Genomic DNA, 20,883 nt, shown 5'->3' with positions numbered 1-20,883 from the left:
CACATGACTAATTTACGCTGTGTGCTCTTTTCTAGCTGGTGTGTTCTTATTCGTTTCCTGACAGATTGTGTGCTTCAATGAATATAACAATATACTTAGTTCTGCTATGGTAAAATCGGATTATGAAGTGGTGAAGTATAAAGCATGGACAATATCAAAACTATCTTGTGAGTATACTCTATGTCATTGTTTATAATTTGTATAATACACAAATGTAATTTCTGAGACATGTATAAGCAACTGCTGCTGGGAAAGTGATAATAAATTAGTTTTAGAGTGGCTTGCAATTTTAATTAATTACATGGCACACAAATTAAGCCTTTCTCTGTTTTATATCACTGCACTCCTAGCAAACACAGATACTATAATCCAAACAGGCACTGTTATTAAAAAAAAAACTACTGGAGAACTTTGAGTACTTACAGTACGTTATCAAAATGGAAGATCCAGTTAAGTCTGAGGCCTGTGTAAAATATGACCCATCACAGGCAGCCTCATCTATCAAAAACTGCCTGAAAAAGGTAAAATGTTTCCTATAAAGCAGGAACCGTATTGGACAGATTGAAAGACCTGCATGCTTTATTCACTCTGTCAGTTTGCTAAGCGAGTAGTCTGTCACCCAGCCCTTTTCTTTGTAATTCTTTGGCTATCAGTTTTATTGGAGAGATGGACTCCTTCTAGATAAGAGCTGTTTTCAGCCAAGGTCAATGAAAGGCCGGTCTATTCATCACAATTTAATAATGTTGCTGGAAACAACTGGGGCAGTTTATAACTAACTGAAGAAGATTATGTATATAAATGACATATAAAACAAATACTTTTCCTCTATCACATCACCTTGAAATGTAATTACCATGCAACATTTATATTGTATGAGCCCCCCTCCTGACAGGAATGTTCTCGGTTTGCATTCCACACTAGTGCTGATGGCCCTTCAAAGTGCTGGCATATCACTCTGCTGCTCAGAGGAAATTGCTGCTGAACTTGATGGCATTGGTGCTTCAAAACTACAGACAGGCTACAACTACTGATGTCTTAAAGAGATGAGGCTTATTTACCCAAAATGGAAACTCTTCAGCTGAAAATCATACTTTACTAGATTTAAAACCTTATTGGGACCCCTGAGTGCTATCTGAGCCCTGTGATTGTGGGATCCAGCCTGGGTCAAGTCCGCGATTGGAATTTCGTGAACGCTGTTATAACACAATAAGTGACTATTCTAAAAAAAAGATATATTTAAAGTAATTTGAATAGATCAGCTCTGCCTCGATGTTGTGCTTGCTTTGCTAATGAAACGGGTCATGCAGATAATGACAGAATCTTTTGTCAGGGTACCAACTCACTGACAAATCCTACAGAATGCACTTAATATTACTTGTGACTTAATTCATATTAAATTAGGAGCCAAATTTCTAAATTTTTCAGTATGTATAGATACATTACTAAAACTTTTTGGAAGCACAATGCATATTACTAGAAATTAAAAAACTAATAATTTGCCTACTAGCATACACTATGTAACAGAATAAACATAAAGGAAAAAAAATGCAAATACACAATACATTTAGGACATATCCAGCATATATATAATATTTCTAAAAATGTAATTGCAGAAACTGGTATTTTGCACAGATAGAAGAATTTACATTTTCACGGTTTATTCAATTAGATTTAGCCAGCAGCCATATCACCCTGCAACTCACAACTGGCAGCCCACTGAAGCTAAGCAGGTGTGAGCCTGGTCAGTACCTGGTCAGTACCTGGATGAGAGACCTCCTGGGAAAAACTAAGGTTGCTGCTGGAAGAGGTGTTAGTGGGGCCAGCAGGGGGTGCTCACCCTGCAGTCCATGTGGGTCCTAATGCCCCAGTATAGTGATTGGGACACAATACTGTAAACAGGTGCCATCCTTCGGATGAGACGTAAAACCGAGGTCCTGACTCTCTGTGGTCATTAAAAATCCCAGGGCGTTTCTTGAAAAGAGAAGGGGTGTAACCCTGGTGTCTTGGCCAAATTTCCCATTGGCCCTTTCCAATCATGACCTCCTAACAATCCCCCTCTGTGAACTGGCTTCATTACTCTGCTCTCCTCCCCACTGATGGCTGATGTGTGGTGAGCGTTCTGGCGCACTGTGGATGCTGCACATTGGTGCTGGTGGAGGAGAGTCCCCATTACCTGTAAAGTGCTTTGAGTGGAGTGCCCATGAAAAGCTCTATATAACTGTAAGCAATTATTATTATTACAGATTTTGACTGGGGTGACTGTCTCTTTGACACTGACTGGTGTCAATTCTACGATGATTCAGCAAGTCACCATAGCATCACATACATACGTTTAATACCTCACATGACATTTATATCTGTAAGCTAAAGTAATTGCATGACTGACATGAAGTGTGACGATATCTTTTTTCCTACGGCTTATCAGAATTTAAAAAATATATGTTTTCAATTGTATTTCAGATTTTCAAAAGTATTGAAGGGTTTTAACATATTATCACATTTTGTATTATAAAGACAATAAGAGTAAAATATGTATTGTCGTGAGGTGCAATGCATTTGACTTTCGTAGTAGCAGTATTTTGTGAACGTGTAGAAGCACTAATTGCTACTGTCCTTCATTCCAGTAGCATCATCCCAAGCGTATCGCATCCACCACAGAAGCGCATCTCCTCCTCACCTTGATGGTTTTGTAAGGGGTTAATCTGTCTCGTCTAAATCGCCAGCAAGCTTCTATCTACTACTATTTCCGTAATTGAACAGACGTCTAACTGTGTGGATTGAGAAGTATCGGATCAGAAGAACGATAGCTATTTAGATAAAACGTGTAAATGTTGGTAGTATTTGAATGTATGGAGCGATAAAAGACGTGTGCACAACCTGTCTCCCCCTAGCGCCCAGACGGCACACTGCAGCGCTTTTCCCTTGCAGTGCTGCCCCCTACTATTCCCGGCGAAAACCCATCGCCTCGGTTTCTATCCGGGTTAGTCTGTGTCCTGTACGCTCAGCTGCTTTATAGATTTTACAACGGGTACAACCGTGGGAATGATATCCTTTTAACCAAGGTGAGTTTCTTCTTCCTGTCATTAACTCGACTGCTCACAGGTGCATTTGTGGGGAGCAGTCCGGAAAGTGAGGGGGGGTATTTCCACTCCTTCTGCGGTCCAGCGTGAGGTACAGAGTAAAGTTGCATAGCTCTGTTTGATTTTTTCTCTCCCACCAAGATGGGCTAGTCCGTTGGGTTTCTACTGGTTTCGCTATAACAGGAAAAACCTACTCGTGTAAGGTGGTGATAGTGTGAGGCTTAATATATTTTCTCCCTGTGTTCGTGGGTCTGCAAGTCTTCACGGCATAACCGTACAGCAGTGCCGTACGTTAGTGTAGGGACATCCCTAGTGTAAGGTCCATTATTATTAAAAAAGGGGAGCAACATTTTCTCTCCGCGTTGGATACCTTAATTGTTACTGGCTCTGTTGTTCTCCTGCCGTCTTGCTGTTGATTGTGGATTTTAGCGACATATACGTCCTCGGGTTGTGGCAGCAGGTTACGGCATGCATTGCTCTAGTCCAGCATTGCCCAGCCTGCGCAAACGTTTCCAGTCAGACGCACCAGATATCAGCGTGCGGCCGAGTCCAGTGCGATACCGACAGGTCGGCTGTTGTCGACAGTTTGGTTTTAAGTCCTTTTTCGGTTTGCACTGGCTGTTTCCCCTGTCGCCCGGACCTACAGAGGCTGGCTTCCCAGCCCAGGCCCGGCAGAGCCAGGGAGTTTCCTGTTCGACTGCGCCATTTGGGATGTGGTACAGGTAGGAAATCATAAAAAAAAATAATTAAATATCTGTGATTGGACAGTGAGCTGAAGGCAATCCAGCTATTCTTGTGAAGCTTCCTAAATTCTGGATCTTAACTTTTATCCCTAGGTGTATTTTACAACTAAGGACGGAACTAAAAGTTTCATTATTTTTATTACATTAACTTACTGCAAAACTTTCCAGCCCACTTTTTTTTGTAACACTGAACGCCTGAAGCGTGTCCTTAGTTATCTAATAGTGCGTTACTGTTGAAGAAGTTTTCATTGAACAGTTACGGTTCGGGCGGAAGTGCCGTGATATCACCGGGCGTCAGTCTCCCAAGTCTTATTCCCGAGTGTCCCGGTGTGGGATTTGAACATTACTGAGTACGAGGGGTTCGGGCTGTGCGAGTCTTCTGCGTGCCGTCAGCCCCGGGCAGCCGGGCACACTACGCTCCCTCTCTCGCTTTGACGCTGCGCACCGGAGGGCTGGTGGCGATTTCCAAAACGCATCGGACTGAACACGCTGGGCAGCGGCCCCAGTGGACAACTCGCAAGTAGTAAGACAGCTGGAGACCCGTTTCTTTCTCTCCTCCGTTCTGTCAGTTGAATGAGATGGGAGTGTTTTTGCCCATTCCGACTAAAGCATTTAGGGATGAAAGTCATTTCATGGGTTATTGATTATTGCTGTCATTACTTTTGTGTGCTCTGTATACGTAGTTACAGTATGTTGGTTTTCTTTTTGGCAGAATTGAAGCAAGGGAACTGTACGGTGTTTCAGTTGAGGCGATTTTATTTGCAAGTTGAGTTTTGAATATTTAAATATGTTTGGCACGTTGCAATTATCATTCACTCGTATTCGACTCAGGTTCGTCTCCAGCAGAGCGGTTTTAACTGATGCTGACCCTGTTTTACACTTCTACTCACTGCTGTTATACAGTAGGACGTCTGCATCTGATTAAGGTCCATACCAATGAACTGACTGCTGGATGAATCCTTAAATGTTTAACGAGGTGCAGAAAATCGCCTTGATAATTAATGACTGGCTGCAGAAAGACTTGAAAGAAGTGCAGTGGAGGTGGGAGTCTGACTCCCCTAGTCTGAGCATTGAACACTCCTGGACTCTAGTGCACCCGGGTCCAGGCGATCCCTAGTCCATTAATACAGGACTCCTGTTTCCAAAGACTAGCAGCTCCTGTACATTAATAGATTCACTAGGCAAGTGGTCTGTTTGGTTACCAGGACTCTATTTTGGGATCTGAAGGATGCTCAAATTTGGATCCCAGATTATCTCGGATTGATGTAATTTCACATCCTCTCCTGAATTAGTCACAGGGAATTTGTCCCTGATCTGGAACTGTTGCTTCAGTGCTGAGATCTCCATTTGTTAGACAGGGGCTCTTCCAGACCAGGGTTGGACACCCCTGCTCTACTGCTGTATTTGCAGAATTGTCTTCATGGCAAGTGTATTTACTCCTGGAACAGTGAATAAATAGGGATTTGCAAATCATAAAGTTGGATTTTTCCCCTATATATATATATGTGTGTGTGAATGATTGTGCTTTTCCAGCCCCAGTTTTCAAGCAGTGTTGCAGTAAAGAGAATGCAGTTGCACCAAGAGTCCACTATAAAGCTAATTTCACACATGTAGTTTTTCTCATCAGATCATTGTATGTTATTCATTAGAGGAGATTCAGGATTGCACATTGTAGCTTCCTAATAACATGGTGTGATATAGAGGTATATCACATCATGTAGGTTGTCACATTTAATCTAAATATAATTCGCAAAGCCTATTTCCCTACACACCATAAAGGCAAAAAATAGTTTAAAAATAGTTAAGGCACAGAGGTTGTTCCAGGACCTGGGATGCGGAAAAGCTTTTAAACACCAGTCTCTGGACTTCTGCCTTGCATGTACCTAATAATTGTGCATCCGATATATTGTATCATGAACATCTGCAGGTACCCTGAGGTCCTTGCTACCTCTGCCTGCGAATCTTTGCTTTTATAAATCCTGTCGGGCTCAGAAAGAATAAAGCACAGCCGACGCTTCACTCTACAAGGTCTGGATCTGACCGTCACTCCAGCTCGCAGGCAGCAGCTGGAATGCTGAAGTTCACAAGGCCTTTCGGGCACCTTTTGACCTTAATTGCCGTGTTGAAATGAACTCATAAACCTGTCGTTTTTAAACCCCAGTTTGACAAGCTTTAGTGATATTAAGCAACTGAGCTGTGAAGTGTTGTGATTTGCAAAGCAAATGTATTGTTGACCCAAAAAAACACTGTTAAATGCAAAATAAGCATTTAACAGTGTTAAATGCTTATAAGGGGGATACAGTAGAGGGAAGGGTATGTGGACAGAAGGGGTTCTATTAACTTTGTGTTTTATTTTATTACGTTTAAAAGAAAAAAAAGTTGTGGTAATTCTGCCAGTTTGCTGTCAGGACACAGTTTGAAACTGATTTGGAAAGAGATTAGAGAAACACAACTCTTTAAAAGCACCACTGAGTTTGCACTGTGTCACAGTGACTCTCAGTAGGTCTTTATTTCTCCCCTTTGCCGAAGCAGAGGGCAAAAATGTTTTTGTAACAACACTCACACGCTGTCATTGAACGAGACATTCATTTGCACGAAAACATTGTCTGCATCCTGTCCTAATAAATAATTCAACATTGTCATTTCTTTTCCTTTTATCTTGATCAAGCAGCTCGGTTTACCATATTAGAAATTGCGATATTGTAGGTAATATCCTCCTGGGGGTTGTAACATTTTCCCTCTTTCCTAAGTGCTCAGTAGTGTTTTCTCACATCTCGCAGTGCAGCGAAGCAGGTGTGGAAGACGTGAAAAGTTCTCCTGCTCACTTCTTGAGCACGTCCAAGCCATTGGAGGCAGCAGTGCGAGTCTGTTCCCTGAATAATTCTGAATAAATCCACCAAACAACAAAACAAAGTTTAATCACATCCCTGATTCCAAGTCTTTTCCACATGGGCTTTGCACAGAGTTTCTGTTTATCCCCTTTTTGGGGGGGGGGTAATATCTATTTGCGGGATGCAGACTTGAGCCCAAATTAGTTTGAAAAGGTCTTTGTAATTAGAAGAATGCAAACCCATCAGAACCTTCAGTGGCATAATTTCACATAATCTAAAATTCTTCTTCTGAGCTTTTCAACAGCTGGCCCCTGAAGCCCGAGTCAGAGACCTGTTTCTTGTGAACAGTAGGGCACTGCATAGCCCAGCTGCTGGGAAATTTTTCTGTTTCATGGACGCTGTCAGGCACAGATTCTTCAATTACCTCCGCATGCATGCCAAAACCCTCGTCTGTCTCTTGAGACCCTTCTCTAAGTACGTGACAAAACATTGTGCTTTTTAATACTCGCTGGCTGGATCGTCAGTGTGCCAGTGGAATTCCTGCCTCTCGTGATGTGAAACTTTATAGGGTGCTGACTTTGCAGAAAATGTACCAAACCTGGACAAAACTGAATTTTCTGAACACAAAAAAAGTTTTTATCCTTGGAGCTGGTTTAGTTATGGCTCTAATTTATTTTTGCACTGCTATATATAAAAATGCTACGATTTTTGGAGATGCTTGTTGAGCCTTGTCTGTGATCAAAAGCTGCTGGTTTTGAATTTATCCCTACATTGCATGTGTCTGTTTTTGTCGCAGTGGGAATAACTGCATAGGTGATGCGGTGATTTAGCCAGCTGAATGTCAAGCTTGGTCAAAATCAAGAAAGACAGACGCAGAAAGGAATCTATATGCCCCACTTATCAAGAGAGCAATGCCTTCTTGTCATTGGTATGTTGGAGCAACATGTCAGGTGGACTCAACAGCAGTGGAGCCAGAGGTTTGTGTCGACCTCTCTTGATGGATATCAGCGAGTGGGGTGCAGGCTTGCAGAATGATACGCTAATTATCGGGGACCAACTGATGTGAAAGTCTGAAGGCGATGGTCTGGCAAGAGTATCTAGTTGCTACAGAGCTGCAGTTGTAGTGATTGATGGCAGCCTGGCTGCACAGCACTACATTGATCATGTCCTGGTATCTCACCTGCTGCTCTTCTTGTGGACAAACTCCTGATGCGGCAGCATTCTAGCAGGAAAATGCATGTCTTCTTTCCACTCGTGTGACAACACCATGATGAAAAAGTGCTAGAAAAACACTGAGCATGTGTATGAGTGGGAACAACATGTGTCCACTGGGGCTCAAAGACCAGAGAACAGGCACGTACTTGTCCAGGCTGACCAAGAGTAATAAGACAGCATCCCACAAGATAGCATCGGTATCCTGGTACAAAGCATTCCTCACAGATGTACTACTTGTTTTGCTTCCAGCGGTGACCACATGTGACTTTTCACTCGAATCGGCTTGCTAATAACAAATGGTAATGAGCATAATGAGTGCATGCCTGTTCAATAAAATGTCGGTGCTTCTGCTGGAGAAAAGATGTTCCTGATAAAGCTTGTAAATTTATCTTTTGTAAATTTTCCTTATACAGGTTGAGAACACTAGTAGACAGGTATTGTTAACTCCTGATTGTGTCCAACATGCCTGAGACATTGGCAGTTTGCAGAGAGTGTTGCCTACACCACCACGTTCTGTAGTGCATAAAATTAACCTTTAAAAAACTCAGAGATTTAACAGATTTTGTGCTGCTCTGTTTGAAAGGCTTCTATGTTTTAAAAACGGAGAAGCACAGGTTAAAAATATGGTGTTGTTTTCCAAGGTCAGACGTTTGGTGTTGAACGAGTATGTTTCAGAATTTTTTGGAGATGATGAAAAAGCTTTCATAACAGAGAAAGGCACAGATTTATTTCTTTATTTTATTTTAGTAAATGTAGTACTAAATAACATGTTTATAACAGGTGTGAGGGTTTAGCACACCCTCACACCTGAAGAAGGCTCCACGGCCGAAACGTTGTGTTTTCTTTCTTCTCTTTTCAGCATGGAATAAACCTATTGCTTGTTCCTTTGCAGCCACCCACCTGAATGTTAAGGTTAGCCTAGTTTAAGCTTTTTCACTTAATTGAAACCTAATTAAACCTCTTAATTAAGTCTGTGAAGACCAGTGGCCCAAACCCACAGGCATCTTGGTAGTGAACGAATTTTAGGCTGCACTGATCCACAGATTTGTTCAAAAGAAGCCAAAACCTCTTGCTAGTTGTGGAGTTGTAGGAGTACTTACATCTTAAGATAATTAGCATTAATTGCTATCCTTCATGCCAGATGAAAGGGAATTGAGCAGTTGTGTGTTGACCTCCTGAGGTATTGTTTTTGGGTGGTCCCCCTGGGACAGAGATTACACTGCTAACAAAGGGTATCTGGACTGAGGGAGAATGACTCATCTACCCACTCTTAACAGAAGAGACTGCTGTGTTTGACAAACTGGTTAAAAGAAATAATGGGTATAGCAGAGCCAGGCTCAGCTTGGTAACCCATTGACAGCTAAGAGCTTAAACTCTTCTTTCTGCCTGGCATGAACCTGCCTAAATTTGTAGATGATTTCCTCCCTGGAGTCTCAAATGAGTTGAAAATAGAGAAGCTCTGGAGAGAGATGGGATGAGGAGAATTTCTAGATTTTTGCTAGAGGGGTACCACTTTTTTGCCAGATTTTCTCAACAACAGATTTTAAGTGTGAGTACAGCCTTATGTTTACCGTAAACAAGGGTCTTCCACAAAATACTGTGTCAGAATGGGAATTGAAGACCCTCTGCCAAATGCATCAGATCTCCAGTTCACCTGGCCAGCCCAGGTCCAGGCCCAGACAAGAGGCTCATTAACGGAGTAGTTGCTCTGAATGCTGCAGGGGCTGGGATTGATCATCCTGTCATTCCTGCTGCATTGCCTCAGTTTTCCTGAGATGGCCAGGAAGCAGAAGCACACTGTCTCTTTCTGGCTCGGGCAGTGGAAAATGAACTATGAAATGGTGAACACCCATTGGTGCTTTTATGGCCGTGCCCAGCTATGAGAAAAGGGCATATCAAGTAGGTTTGCTCTCCTAGGCATCAGCTTATCTGAAGGATAGCTTATCAGCTTATCTGAATTGCCTAGCACTGTTGTTATCACCCTTAACAGTTCATGCCTTCCCAACATCACCAGTGCCAGCCCTGTCCCTGAATCGGACCCTGCGCCAGCAGAGTTGTGTGATGGCCTGGGAAGAGTTTCTGCTGGCTGTGTTATTATTTTGTCATGCTTTTGTGTCTTATTTGCAAATTACGTCCCCGGTTTTAACAAGGGGCATTTCCTTCTTTCCAGTGCTCTGAGGCTCCTTCCACGGTTTCAGTACCCTCTCACCACCAGTTATATAGGGCACTTAATTGGATAATTTTGTCCTTTTTTGAAAGAATTTTACTTGTTTTTTTTCTAGGTTATACTATATCTGTATCTGCTCTGTTTCCAGTATGGTTGTGCTGACTTAAGCAGCTTAAAATAGACATAAAATATCACAGGTCTACGTTTTTTCACATCCCGTGCTAGTTTTTACTGCGACTAGAAAGCCCTGATTAATATTAGATGGGATACTTAAATAAAATTATTGAAGGTGGAGAAAGCTCGTTAGAAGGAAAGTTGAGCCCAATGCTGGCGTTTGTTGCCAGGCGTGTGCTTCAAGTTGCTTTGCATAACTTGTTAGAGCTTCTTACTTTATTCCAGCAGACTTCTCTGGTGTTCTGTGTCTGGGCCACAGAGCACTTCTCAATGACATGCCATGAATTTAAAGCATTTAAAGTGCATTTCAATTGGTTTCTAACTGGGTGAAGTGCGGGTTATTACAGTGGGTTGGTTGATACTTCATCAACAAAACCTAAAAGAAGTGACACAGCAGATAATTGGTCTACAATGTGATTCCTTATTGCATATCCAATTGCATGGGGTAACCTTCCTGAATGCCCAAGAACCATTCTGGGAAATTGACAAAAATGATAGTCCATGCATTCCATGGTATGTAACATCACTATTTCAGAAAGAGACTTAGAGCGTAGAATGATCCTCAGTGTTTTCTGCTTAGACAGAAATGAAATTAAACCGCTTCTCTTTGAAGGAAACTTTGTTAAAGACGATAGTAGCCCTATTCCTTGGGGAAACGTATTGCTGCTTCAGTAGATATACTGCAGAGATTTCACTTTTCCCATTAATAATTCCTTACCTTTCACTTTTTGAAGTTTAATGCTTTGGGTTTTGTTGGGGGGGGGTGGTGGAAGAGTCCTTAATCTTGGTTAATTAAGCTTTAAAAGAGTAATTTAAAATTATGATGTGGATAATATTAGAAGCAAACGTGACTAAGGTAATTGCAGATGAGATAGGTCAGCCTGAATCCGCTAACGCTTGTGAATAAGGTTTCCATGTCTTCCTTGTTAAAACTAGGAACTTCAATAACAGCAACAGAAGGATTGGTTGCCAAGAAACTGCAGCAGTGTGTACACTTTTCAAGTTTAGTCATTGTCCCTTTCAGTCTGCATATTTTCTATTGCAGAAACCTGCTGGTGGTTACAAGTGAAACATTATTCATGTTTTTTTTTATTTATTTTGCATATTTAACAGTTAGGGAGTAGTGTTTCACAGGGGCCCTGTCCCTGTTACTCTTGGGTCTTGCTTTCTGCTCATTCACGCAGTACATATAAGGGAGTACTGGGAATTCAAAGATGAAATGGGTTTAGAAAGATGTAGGCCTGAACATTTTGTTTGGGTGATTCTCTCAAGAAGGTCTTGCTGCTGGCTAAGGCGATTTGTATATGCATTCACATTGAGTAGCATATATCCTGTTTCAGGGGTTACCTTGGCAACGCATACATGTAAAACCCAGAGATAAAACTCCCTCTATGCCTACTACTAAAAAATGTAATGGGAAACTTTTAGATCAGGCTTTAGGCATAACCAAATGCATCTTCCAGGACTGTACACTGAGCTGTTATAAGTTGCTTTTCTTTTGTGTTTGAATTGAGTGTTATTCTTACTTTAGAAGACTCAGCCGGGCTGTGTTTTGAAAAGAAAAACAGATCGATTTGGCCTGTGAGCCTCCAGTGGTTTTCTGTGGTTGAGGAACTGAGGTTCTTGTCTGTAGACAAACGACCCACTGCAGAAATGAACTTTCCTTATACAAACCAGAGGTGTAGTTGAGAGAAGGGAGGATCATAAGGTTGTCCAAAGAAATTCAACCCCTCACTCCCAAATCCTTATGGAAAATGCAATGAAGGTTTTTGTGGAGGCGGGCAGTAAAGACTAAAACTACTACCCACAACCAGCAAGTGTACTACAGCAAATAGGCACCCAGTGGGGAGAGGGGGCTGTTGGCACTTCAGAACCTGTACTATAATGGTAATAGACAGATCTCTAACTCCTCGCTTGTTTTAGCTATTACAGCAATCTGGTGTACATTAAACAAGTAATGGTCCACCAGTGTGCTGGTGCCATTGTTAGGGGCACGTCTCTGCATGCCCCTAGTGAAAGGGCTTCAGACACCATTCCTGTAGCTGCAATGCTCAGGTGCCCTGCTCTGACTCTGAAAGCACTCGCAATCTGTGAGAGTTTGTGGGTTTATTTCCTTTCCTTTCTTTTTCAGATGTTTGATCAACCCTTATCTGTAGTGATTTCAAACTTAAATGCTTGTATTACATACAGTTTTGATCATCACACTGCAGAAAGTATATTGCTGCTCCTTTATTAGTCCAGAAAAGAGCAGCCAGGTACATTTCTGGACTCAAGGGATTGTCCTACACTGACAGGCTGAAGGAACCAAACCTTTTCAGACTTGAGAAGAGTGTGAGGAAGCCTGATCCAAGAATTCAGAACTCTCAGCAGGCTTGACGGAGCTAATCCAGAGGACTCCTTTAGAATCAACAGAGAAGCATGACTGAGAGGAACAAATGGAAGCTGTGTGGAAGTACATTTAAAACCAAGAACAGGAACCACTTCTGTACACAGAGAGTTGTGGAAGGATGTAATAGGTTACCCAGCCATACTGTTGAAGCCGGTAATCTCGACTTTTTCAAGAAACAGCTAGATGAGATCCTTGCATCAATTAACTACCAGATACCAAACGGGTTTTGTGAGCTGACTGGGTTTGTCTCGTTTCTAACCATTCTCATGCATCTCCTCAGTGCCTTATCAGCAGTGTACAGTAGTTGTTCATTTCACAGTCACCTTGAAGTGCCTTAGGGCAGTTTAAAAAAACGGGGAAGTATCATTTTGGCATAACATTGTTTTAGCAGGACCTAAGTCTCACTTTAGATCTAGCCGGTGAAAAGCCTTTTTTCCCTGGAGCTTTCAGTGGAAGTATGCTGAGCTTCAGGACATCTAAATATAACCGCTTCAGTTGGAAGCCTGCACACCATTTTCAATTGAATTTCAACCTGGAGAAGTTGCCCCAGTGTCTGGATTAAAACTGATACCAACAGGCAACAGCAAACACTTCCCTTCCTTCATCAATACAGTTGACAACTAGATAAAGACAAAATGATTTTCCCCGAATGTCTTATTTTTGTTGAAAAGTATTATGAATATTATTTTCATGATCCATATGAGTGACTCTTGTTACCCAGAAATGTGCACAGAATGAACAAGCAAACGCCTAAAAGATCTAACTACATGTTTGTGTTAAAGGGGTGCAGTTTAATAAGAAGGGAGAGTGAAGACAAAGTGTTAAATGACCCAGTCACTGGTCTCGGAAAGTGGGAATATAGGCTGAAGTCTTTCAGAGCAGCAGTACTTGCTCTCCAAGCTGTGGCAGTACAAGAGAGAACTTGATCTTACTGCTTCTTTCTTACTGGCCCAACCTCAACTTCACACACTGTTTGGAGCTTGGGCTGAAACTGTGAGGGGTCTACTCTGTTCACAGTGGTTAGCTTCAATGAGAGCACACAGTAATTATCCGCTATAACTGGGCTCTTCAGTCTTCTATTTCAAGTGATTTGTGCGACAAAATTGTTTTTTCACATTAACCAGAAGTAATTAATTTGACTCTTGTGGTAGCACAGGTGCACACAGTGGTCACAGATTGAACAGATTGAACAGAGCTGTAATCTCCTAGCAGGTTCTGTGGAATCTGTGACTGTGGTTTAACACATTTGCAGGAACAAGACACGGGCGTTTGTGGCACTTTCCCGTTGACTTATATCGCTGACGGATCGCTTGCTTGTTCTGCTGGCTTGTCCACCTCTTTTAATGTGAAATTTCAGTTGTCCTTGGGCACACATCCCGCACAATGCGATGAAACCACAGCCTTTACCAAAGCGGAGGGTGCATTTCTGCTGGCGTTTCGCTGCCAGATAAAGGTTACCACTGAGCAGAGGCCATATCATGTAGGTGCTTGACAAACTAATAATCCCTGACTACCATGTCAGCTTCAGTTACACTCGAAGTTCCCTGTCTGTGTGAGGAGAATGAAAATTTCAGATGATAACTACGCCTTGCTTTTCACCTCCACTCCCGATTTTCGCTGTATAGGACTGCATGAGAAGTAGTTGATCCCCATGGGCTGCATAGCAGCTGATGCAATCCTGGTCTGTTCCCGTTCTCTGAATCTGCAGCAGGCTTGTCAGACATACTGTAGATGCTCCTCTTCTGTTAGCAGCAGTTCTGTGCCTGTTTTCCTCTCTTTAGATTTAGGTCTTTATTAAAAGAGTCCCATTAAGATTGGCATCTGGTAACAGGTCTCTGCTTAATTCCTTGTTTGCTTTTCCTGCCGAAAGAAGGAAGGGGTGTTACAATTTAGCATGGGGAGTTTACTTTGCTTCTTACTCTATCTAGAGACACTAGTAGAAAACTGGGACACAGTGGGCACTTGGCAGTTGTGCCTGAAGTTACAGGACACGGCTTCAGCTCCGGCTGCAGTCTTCAGACTTGCGTGGTTTTCCAATTCCATTGGAAATTGGTCATGCCATTTGTCCTCTCTGAAGCACTGTATGTTACAATGTTTAAAGGTCATGGTGGAAATGTAACTCAGGCATGCTGCCTATGTTGTGTACACCTTGCAGATATTGTTGCTATAAAACAGCAACAAACACTCTTGAATTTGGAGGTTCAAAAATCCAGTTTGAGGCACTTCAATCTCTAAACAATATTTAAGCATCCGTTGCTCTCTGCACATTGTTTACTGGTCGTTTACATAAATTGATCTTTAATGTGGCGCTGATACATTCACTCCTAAAATTCTTTTTTTTGTGTGATTGAAATGATTAAAAGTGCATTTCCTTAAGCCTATGTTAATATTTAAGGTAGAACACAATGCAGAAAGAATAGTAGTTTTAAGCTTTTACTATTACAAATTCTGTCATTTTGTAAAAGTTGTGGTTCAGTTTATTTTGTTTAATGTCATTCAGTGGGTCACACCTCAAGACAAGAAAATTGACCTGTTTTCATATAAAGCAAAATGTGCTGAGAGAGGAATGCATGCAAGAGCAAAACACAAGTGCATAAAATCAGAAGCAGAAAAGAAGGATTTGAGCCACTGGATTAACATAATTCTGCTCAGGCTTCTGTCATCTTTTAATTCCAGTGGCTGGAATTATTATTAAACAGCATTATGATATTTGCATAATCTCTTAATGTTGTAAAAGCAGGAGACTCATTGATGTCCTTGTACACTGAACAGTGCAGTGACTGCACACAAGTTCTAGCTTGAATACCTACAACAAAAAATAGGTTGCATTTTTGGGACACCTTGGTAAAGTGTTTTGACGACTTTTTCAGCAAATAATGATAGTGGTGCCAAGCAATCATTGCTTAGCACCTGACATTTCTTTTAATAAACTAATTATTTTTTAAGCTTTGACAGAATACTGCATTGAACAAATACAGAACAAAATGATATGAAAACTCAGAAAATCAGGTTTTGTATATTAAGAAAATGCCTCTTTCCGGGCTGACGGAGCTAAACTTCACTGTGCTAGGGCAAAAACAATGTCTTCTAGTAATCCCAGTTTCTATACTGTAAATTAGTGTATCCTTGTGTAAATCGGAGGGGTCTCTGTTCCCATCCAGCTCCATAAGATAGACTTTTTGGCTGCAGTATCTCCTACTAAGAAAGGATGTTATATGTGATAGGATTGACCGAAGTCTAGGGATCGTTACAGAGCAGCACCAGTCTGTGGCTCATTGGTATGGTCACATACATGGGTCACAGGCTGATGCAGTAATACACTGCTTCTATCAGGGCTCTTCAGTCTGCAGCCCTTCCAGTCCATTACATTGCAGTATTATGCTACAACCAGCTTTTCCATTCTTTAACTCGGATTAAGCATGATGATAGTAACGAGTCGCTGGTTACTGAATGTCCAAGTATAGCAGTGCAGTGGATGAGAAGGTCCGCAGATTGAGTAACCGTGGCGTGAACCTGAAAGAACATTCCCATACACAGTATGCCCAATTAGCACATGTTAATCGGTGCTGATCACACTCTGAGCCCATCTGGGACACAGACGGTCAGAAACGATCCCACCAGAAACCATCTACTCACAGTCTGTATCCAAGTGGCGTGAGTATGTTTCTGTTTAGCTGGAAAATCATTTGCAGACACACAATCACAATTTAACAATACAAGCAGTCGATAGCTAGTGCGTTCTAGTGCCCTTTTTCAGGATGCATTAAAGCCGATTTGTGATCTCTGTGAAAAGAACAAAATTTAAAATGGGATTTTTAGGTGTTTTTAACTTAATTTTTACAACAGTTATAGGTCTTAGCCATCTCCTCTTGAAAGATACACTATTTCTTTTTCGAGATCTGTTCAAATGAGAAGCGAAATCAGTCAAAGAGCATTTAGTTAGCTCCCACAGAGAACGAGGGTTCATTTCACGAGTGCTGTTTGTCTCCAAGGAGTCTTCTAAGCTCTCGGTCTTATATTTTAGGACCTTCCCATTTTTGAGGAGAAAAGGCTTTAATTCCATTCAGCATTTAGGAAAAGTAATTTCTTTGACTGAGTTGAAGGCATTTAATTCTGTGAAAGAATTTGACTGACGTGCTTTAAATCCGGGAATTTCGTGCATTCGAAGCTAGGCTAAATACAGTAATGCAGTCTGTCGTCTTCAGGAATAAAAGTGTATCTCTATTATTCTTTCCCTCTCATCCTGCCAAGACCCATCTTAATTTCATAGACTATTCCGAGATCATGGGCATCCCTCTCAGCCAGCCAGAGTTGAGGAATGCGTCTTGTTTTGGCTCAGGTATCTGGAGATGAACAGAAGACTACAGATGGGAAAGGAAGCTCCAGTAAGAGGTGTCCCTGACAGTGTACTTTGTTATCTGCACTTTGAGGCCTTTTTGGTGCCTACGAGTCTGTATTACACATCTGCTGTCGATCGCGCTGTTGCTACCTCGCTGTGCCCTCGATCTCTGCTTGCCTGTTTTGAGCCACCACTTTCAGGTCCAGTCAGCTATTATTATGCAGCCGCGGCGCTCGGGAAACTTTGAAGGATTCTAGCTTCAAGGCGAAACAGCAGCACGAGACAACAGAGGTTGCATGGAAGGTGCCGCCTTCACTTGCACAGAAGGTTCAAAAGCTGATGCTTCCCGGGGGGTTTGGATCCTGCTGTGAATGAGAAAGCACGGTCATGCTGTTTTTCTTCATGCAAAACATGTCACTACACTTCCCGAGTGCTGGTTCTTTATCAGCTCTTACCGACTGAGCTAAAGACAAAGGATAATGTCATTGTTGCCTTCCTCATAGTGCCTGCTGAGAAAGTTCCCTGTGCCTGTTATTTTGGTGGCTATTCAGCGTCGAATCAAGCATTCTCCCAGTGGTCTGAAGGACCTTAGCTTGCAGTGAAAGGAATGACAATGGAAAGGAAACGAACCTGAAAATGAGCTCTCAATTTCTTTATTTAGCCCAAATCTGATTTATTTGGTGACGTCACGTCAAACATGACTTTCAGCGTTATGGATTAAGTTGCTCAATGTTGTGATCTCGCATTTCATGGGAGAAACGGAGCTGGCTCTGACCATGTCAGGAATTCTTTTGAAGTTAACTTCTGAAATCCTCATCAGTAGGATTCATAAGAGGGAATAGCCTATTAACTGAAAGAAAATAAATAGATTTTGTAGGTTGCTTTTCGATTGGTTAAAATGTTTTGAAGTTTTTTTTTAATGCACTGGGACATGTTTTGTTGTATCCCTGTTCTAATGTATTGCATCTTTCCGCAGGTTGATGTTTAATTTTAAGGAGCCCCCAGGCTGTTTTCAAGATAGAACCCCGACAGTACGCAGCCTCGAACCTTCTGACTGAGCGCGACTGTGTGGACAAGATCGCTCACAAGCTCCCGCTGTGTCTGCCCAGCGCCAAGATCAGCAACCTGCAGAAGTCCCTCAGTCAGTCTGTGGGGCAGGATTCTGTCGCCATGGATACCGAGTCCACCTACTCTGGGTATTCCTACTACTCGGGCCGGTCCAGGGGTTCCCACCGACACGGGTAAGGAGTCTTCTGCCCCACGGCTCCAGGGACACAAAAATGGCTTCCATTCCTTTTCTGTGGTGCTGTTTGTAATTTGTCTGTCATTAGCAGCATTTAGACTGGATGACGGGCAGAGGAAAAATGGGAGAGGTGGTGAAGTATTAGCCTGACTTTTCATTTCTTCCCCTGAGCGGTTTTAAAGGTACAAACATACGGAATGCTTTCAGACGTTTCTTACAGAAGATCTTGTTTCCATCCTCCCCACGAGTCACCCTTAGGCAGAGCTCTGAACCAGCTTATTTGAAACCCTACCTAGCTCTCCGCGGCCACAAATCTTCAGTGTGTTTCTTCTAATCCATGTGGTCGCATTCTGTACTCCGACCGCGCCATGTACTCTGAGGCCTGAGCTGGTGAAAAGCAACAGTTGCTGTCGTTCGTTTATCTGCTCTGACCTCGTCCCCTCTTGTCACCGGGACAGAACTACAGAGAGGGAGGGGGGAGCAGGGGGGTGAGGTGTACCAGCACTCCCATTTCCCTGAGCTTCTACCCCACTTGTCATTTTTATAGGAAGGAATGTGCCCTACTAAGCTGGTCTGAACAGTTCTGTGAAGACGCCGTGCTTCAAATTACACGACGAGCCCTGGTAGGGGTTTAAAGTCGTAACCGACCTAACAAAACGGACGAAATGGGTCCTCTCATTTGTAAATGTTCGTAGCTGTTGTCTGCCAAAGTATTTGCATTGCAAAGGCAGACTAAGGGCACAATGCAAAGAAGAATGGAGTGGTAGTAAAACAAGGAAAGTGATTGGTTTAATGCACAAGAACACAGGGCTCACTCTGGATGCTCTGACACTGCTCGTATGGAATTGGAGTGGGAATTGCAACTAAATGCTGAGTTTGTGGTGGGTGCTCACCAGGAAAGGCCCTTTGCCTTGCAGTGTGATTCCAGCAAAGCATTCCCATCCATCCAGAATACGAGATCTTCTAGACGCACGGATAGTACGTGGAACTTTTGGAAGGCTGTAAGGAAGGCAATCATAGTAAACTATTCCCCCACATACTTCTGTGCTCTGTCTGCAGAAGTAGCTACTAAGTAGGAAAGATGTTATAATCAAGCTGGGAACCTGTGTTTGAAACATACGTGCCCAGTTTCAATTTAAGATGAGTCTGTAATGCCGTTGCTAATGGGGGACAGGCCTAGCCCAGTCACCACCTGCTTAAGACCTGGAGGTCAAGTTTAATCTGTACCAGTCAGCATATGGTTGGCTTGGTGCGGCATCTGGGAGTTTGGTTGGATTGGAAATTGCTATTAACTGCTGCACATCAGATGAAAGTGTGAAGCCGTTCTCTCCCAGTAGAAGTAATTTCATGGACGCCGGAGGTTGCGTCAGTCCTGTTATCGTGGTTTCTTTGCTTATTTTGTTTCTTGAGAATATCCGCCTGGTAGGTTACTTCCTCACCTAATGTGGATCCTCTCTGATGCTTAAAATCTACATTTCTCCTTCTGTTTTTGGAACAATGTGGTTCTTCCATCCTGGTTTTAAACGCATCCTTGATCAGGCATTAGGAGAAATTGCACTGCCCAATTTGAAAAGTAAAAGCAGTAGGCTGATCCCACCTGTGTGGCCAAGTAGGGCTTCAGTAAACTCCAGGTGTGAGGTTTTTAGTTCTTTAGCGACAGACTTCCATGTGCAAACATAGTTTGTGAAGGTAAAACACCCACATTGTATCAGCAACATTTTTCCCAACACCTGCTGTTTTGTTTCTTTGTAGCCGTTCAGACTTTACAGCAGGGCATGGTGACTTGTGCAATCGCAGTGGGCACATTTCTCCCCTCTGATTAATCATAGCATTCTGATTGTAGGTGCAATTATAGGATTTATTCTGAGCAAACAGTTAGGGTAGATTCTGCTCAGAGGATGTTGGCAGTGACATGTCTCTCTAAGCTTGTGTCAATATCTGTCAAGCTCCGTCTCCCCACACTCCACAAGCATAGAAAGAAAATATTTCTGTTCCCGGGTTTGACTTCTCATCTGGTCTTTCCTTGAAGTCAGTGTTGTTAGTCCTTGTGGAGATCACTAGTAAGTTCTTTAATGTTGTTTCTCACCAGTCACTACATGACTACATTTTTTTAGTTTTTGTGCCAAATTGGGCTCCCTGGCTGCTATTCTAATTACCTTGTAGGATAAAAAATAACACAAAAGATTTCTTAGTGTGAAAAAAAATCTGCTTTACCTAAATCTGCTTTACTTGAATAATCTCTTAACTAAATAATCTCTTAAATTGGATCCTTTGAAGATGTTTATTGAAAATGATGTTCTGTTGTTTCACCAATGAAGAGGATATGTCAATGTGGGTTTTAAGGCAGTCTTAAACCCCTTTATTCTAATTGATTTCTTAAATACTTCTAATCGCATCTCTGCAAGATGGGTTTTGTCATTTGTGTTGTCTGCTTTTTGGTCTGTGATTTTCTTTTATATAGGCTTTTTAATTGATGACATAAGCAATTTATAAACCTAATGCGAAATAAGGCGTATTTTTGGTGTACTAAGGGGTTTCATGTAGGGGATGTTAAAGTCAGTATTCTATCCGGTAGCTAAAAGTACATGCGTGTACCCCAGGTACACAGCCTCTGTTCTGTTTCAGAAGTGACTGAGTGCTGTCAAGATAACTAGCTTGGAGGTCCTCTGCGGTTTAATGCCTGTCTGCTCTCCAGTGACGCT

General features: G+C 42.3%; 1 protein-coding gene across 3 annotated transcripts in view; it reads left to right on the top strand.

Annotated features, from left to right (window-relative positions):
• The first annotated feature begins 2,925 nt into the window (after positions 1-2,925).
• Positions 2,926-20,883, top strand: part of vangl1 (VANGL planar cell polarity protein 1) — a 65,918-nt gene continuing 47,960 nt past the window's right edge. For 2 of the 3 annotated variants that reach the window (XM_088601345.1, XM_088601362.1), the window contains exons 1-2: positions 2,926-3,062; positions 17,915-18,179. In XM_088601345.1, the coding sequence (XP_088457471.1) occupies positions 18,109-18,179 (71 nt within the window). In that variant the 5' untranslated portion in view covers positions 2,926-3,062; positions 17,915-18,108. Of the gene's footprint in view, positions 3,063-3,277; positions 3,803-17,914; positions 18,180-20,883 lie in introns of those variants that run through there. The other variant, XM_088601353.1, reaches the window with a different exon arrangement.

This window comes from Lepisosteus platostomus, chromosome 2 (genome assembly GCF_059453375.1).
Source record: "Lepisosteus platostomus isolate fLepPlt1 chromosome 2, fLepPlt1.hap1, whole genome shotgun sequence".
Classification (NCBI taxonomy): Eukaryota; Metazoa; Chordata; class Actinopteri; order Semionotiformes; family Lepisosteidae; genus Lepisosteus; species Lepisosteus platostomus.
The sequence above is the reverse complement of the archived record's forward strand: the minus strand, read 5'-3'. Positions and strand labels throughout refer to the sequence as shown.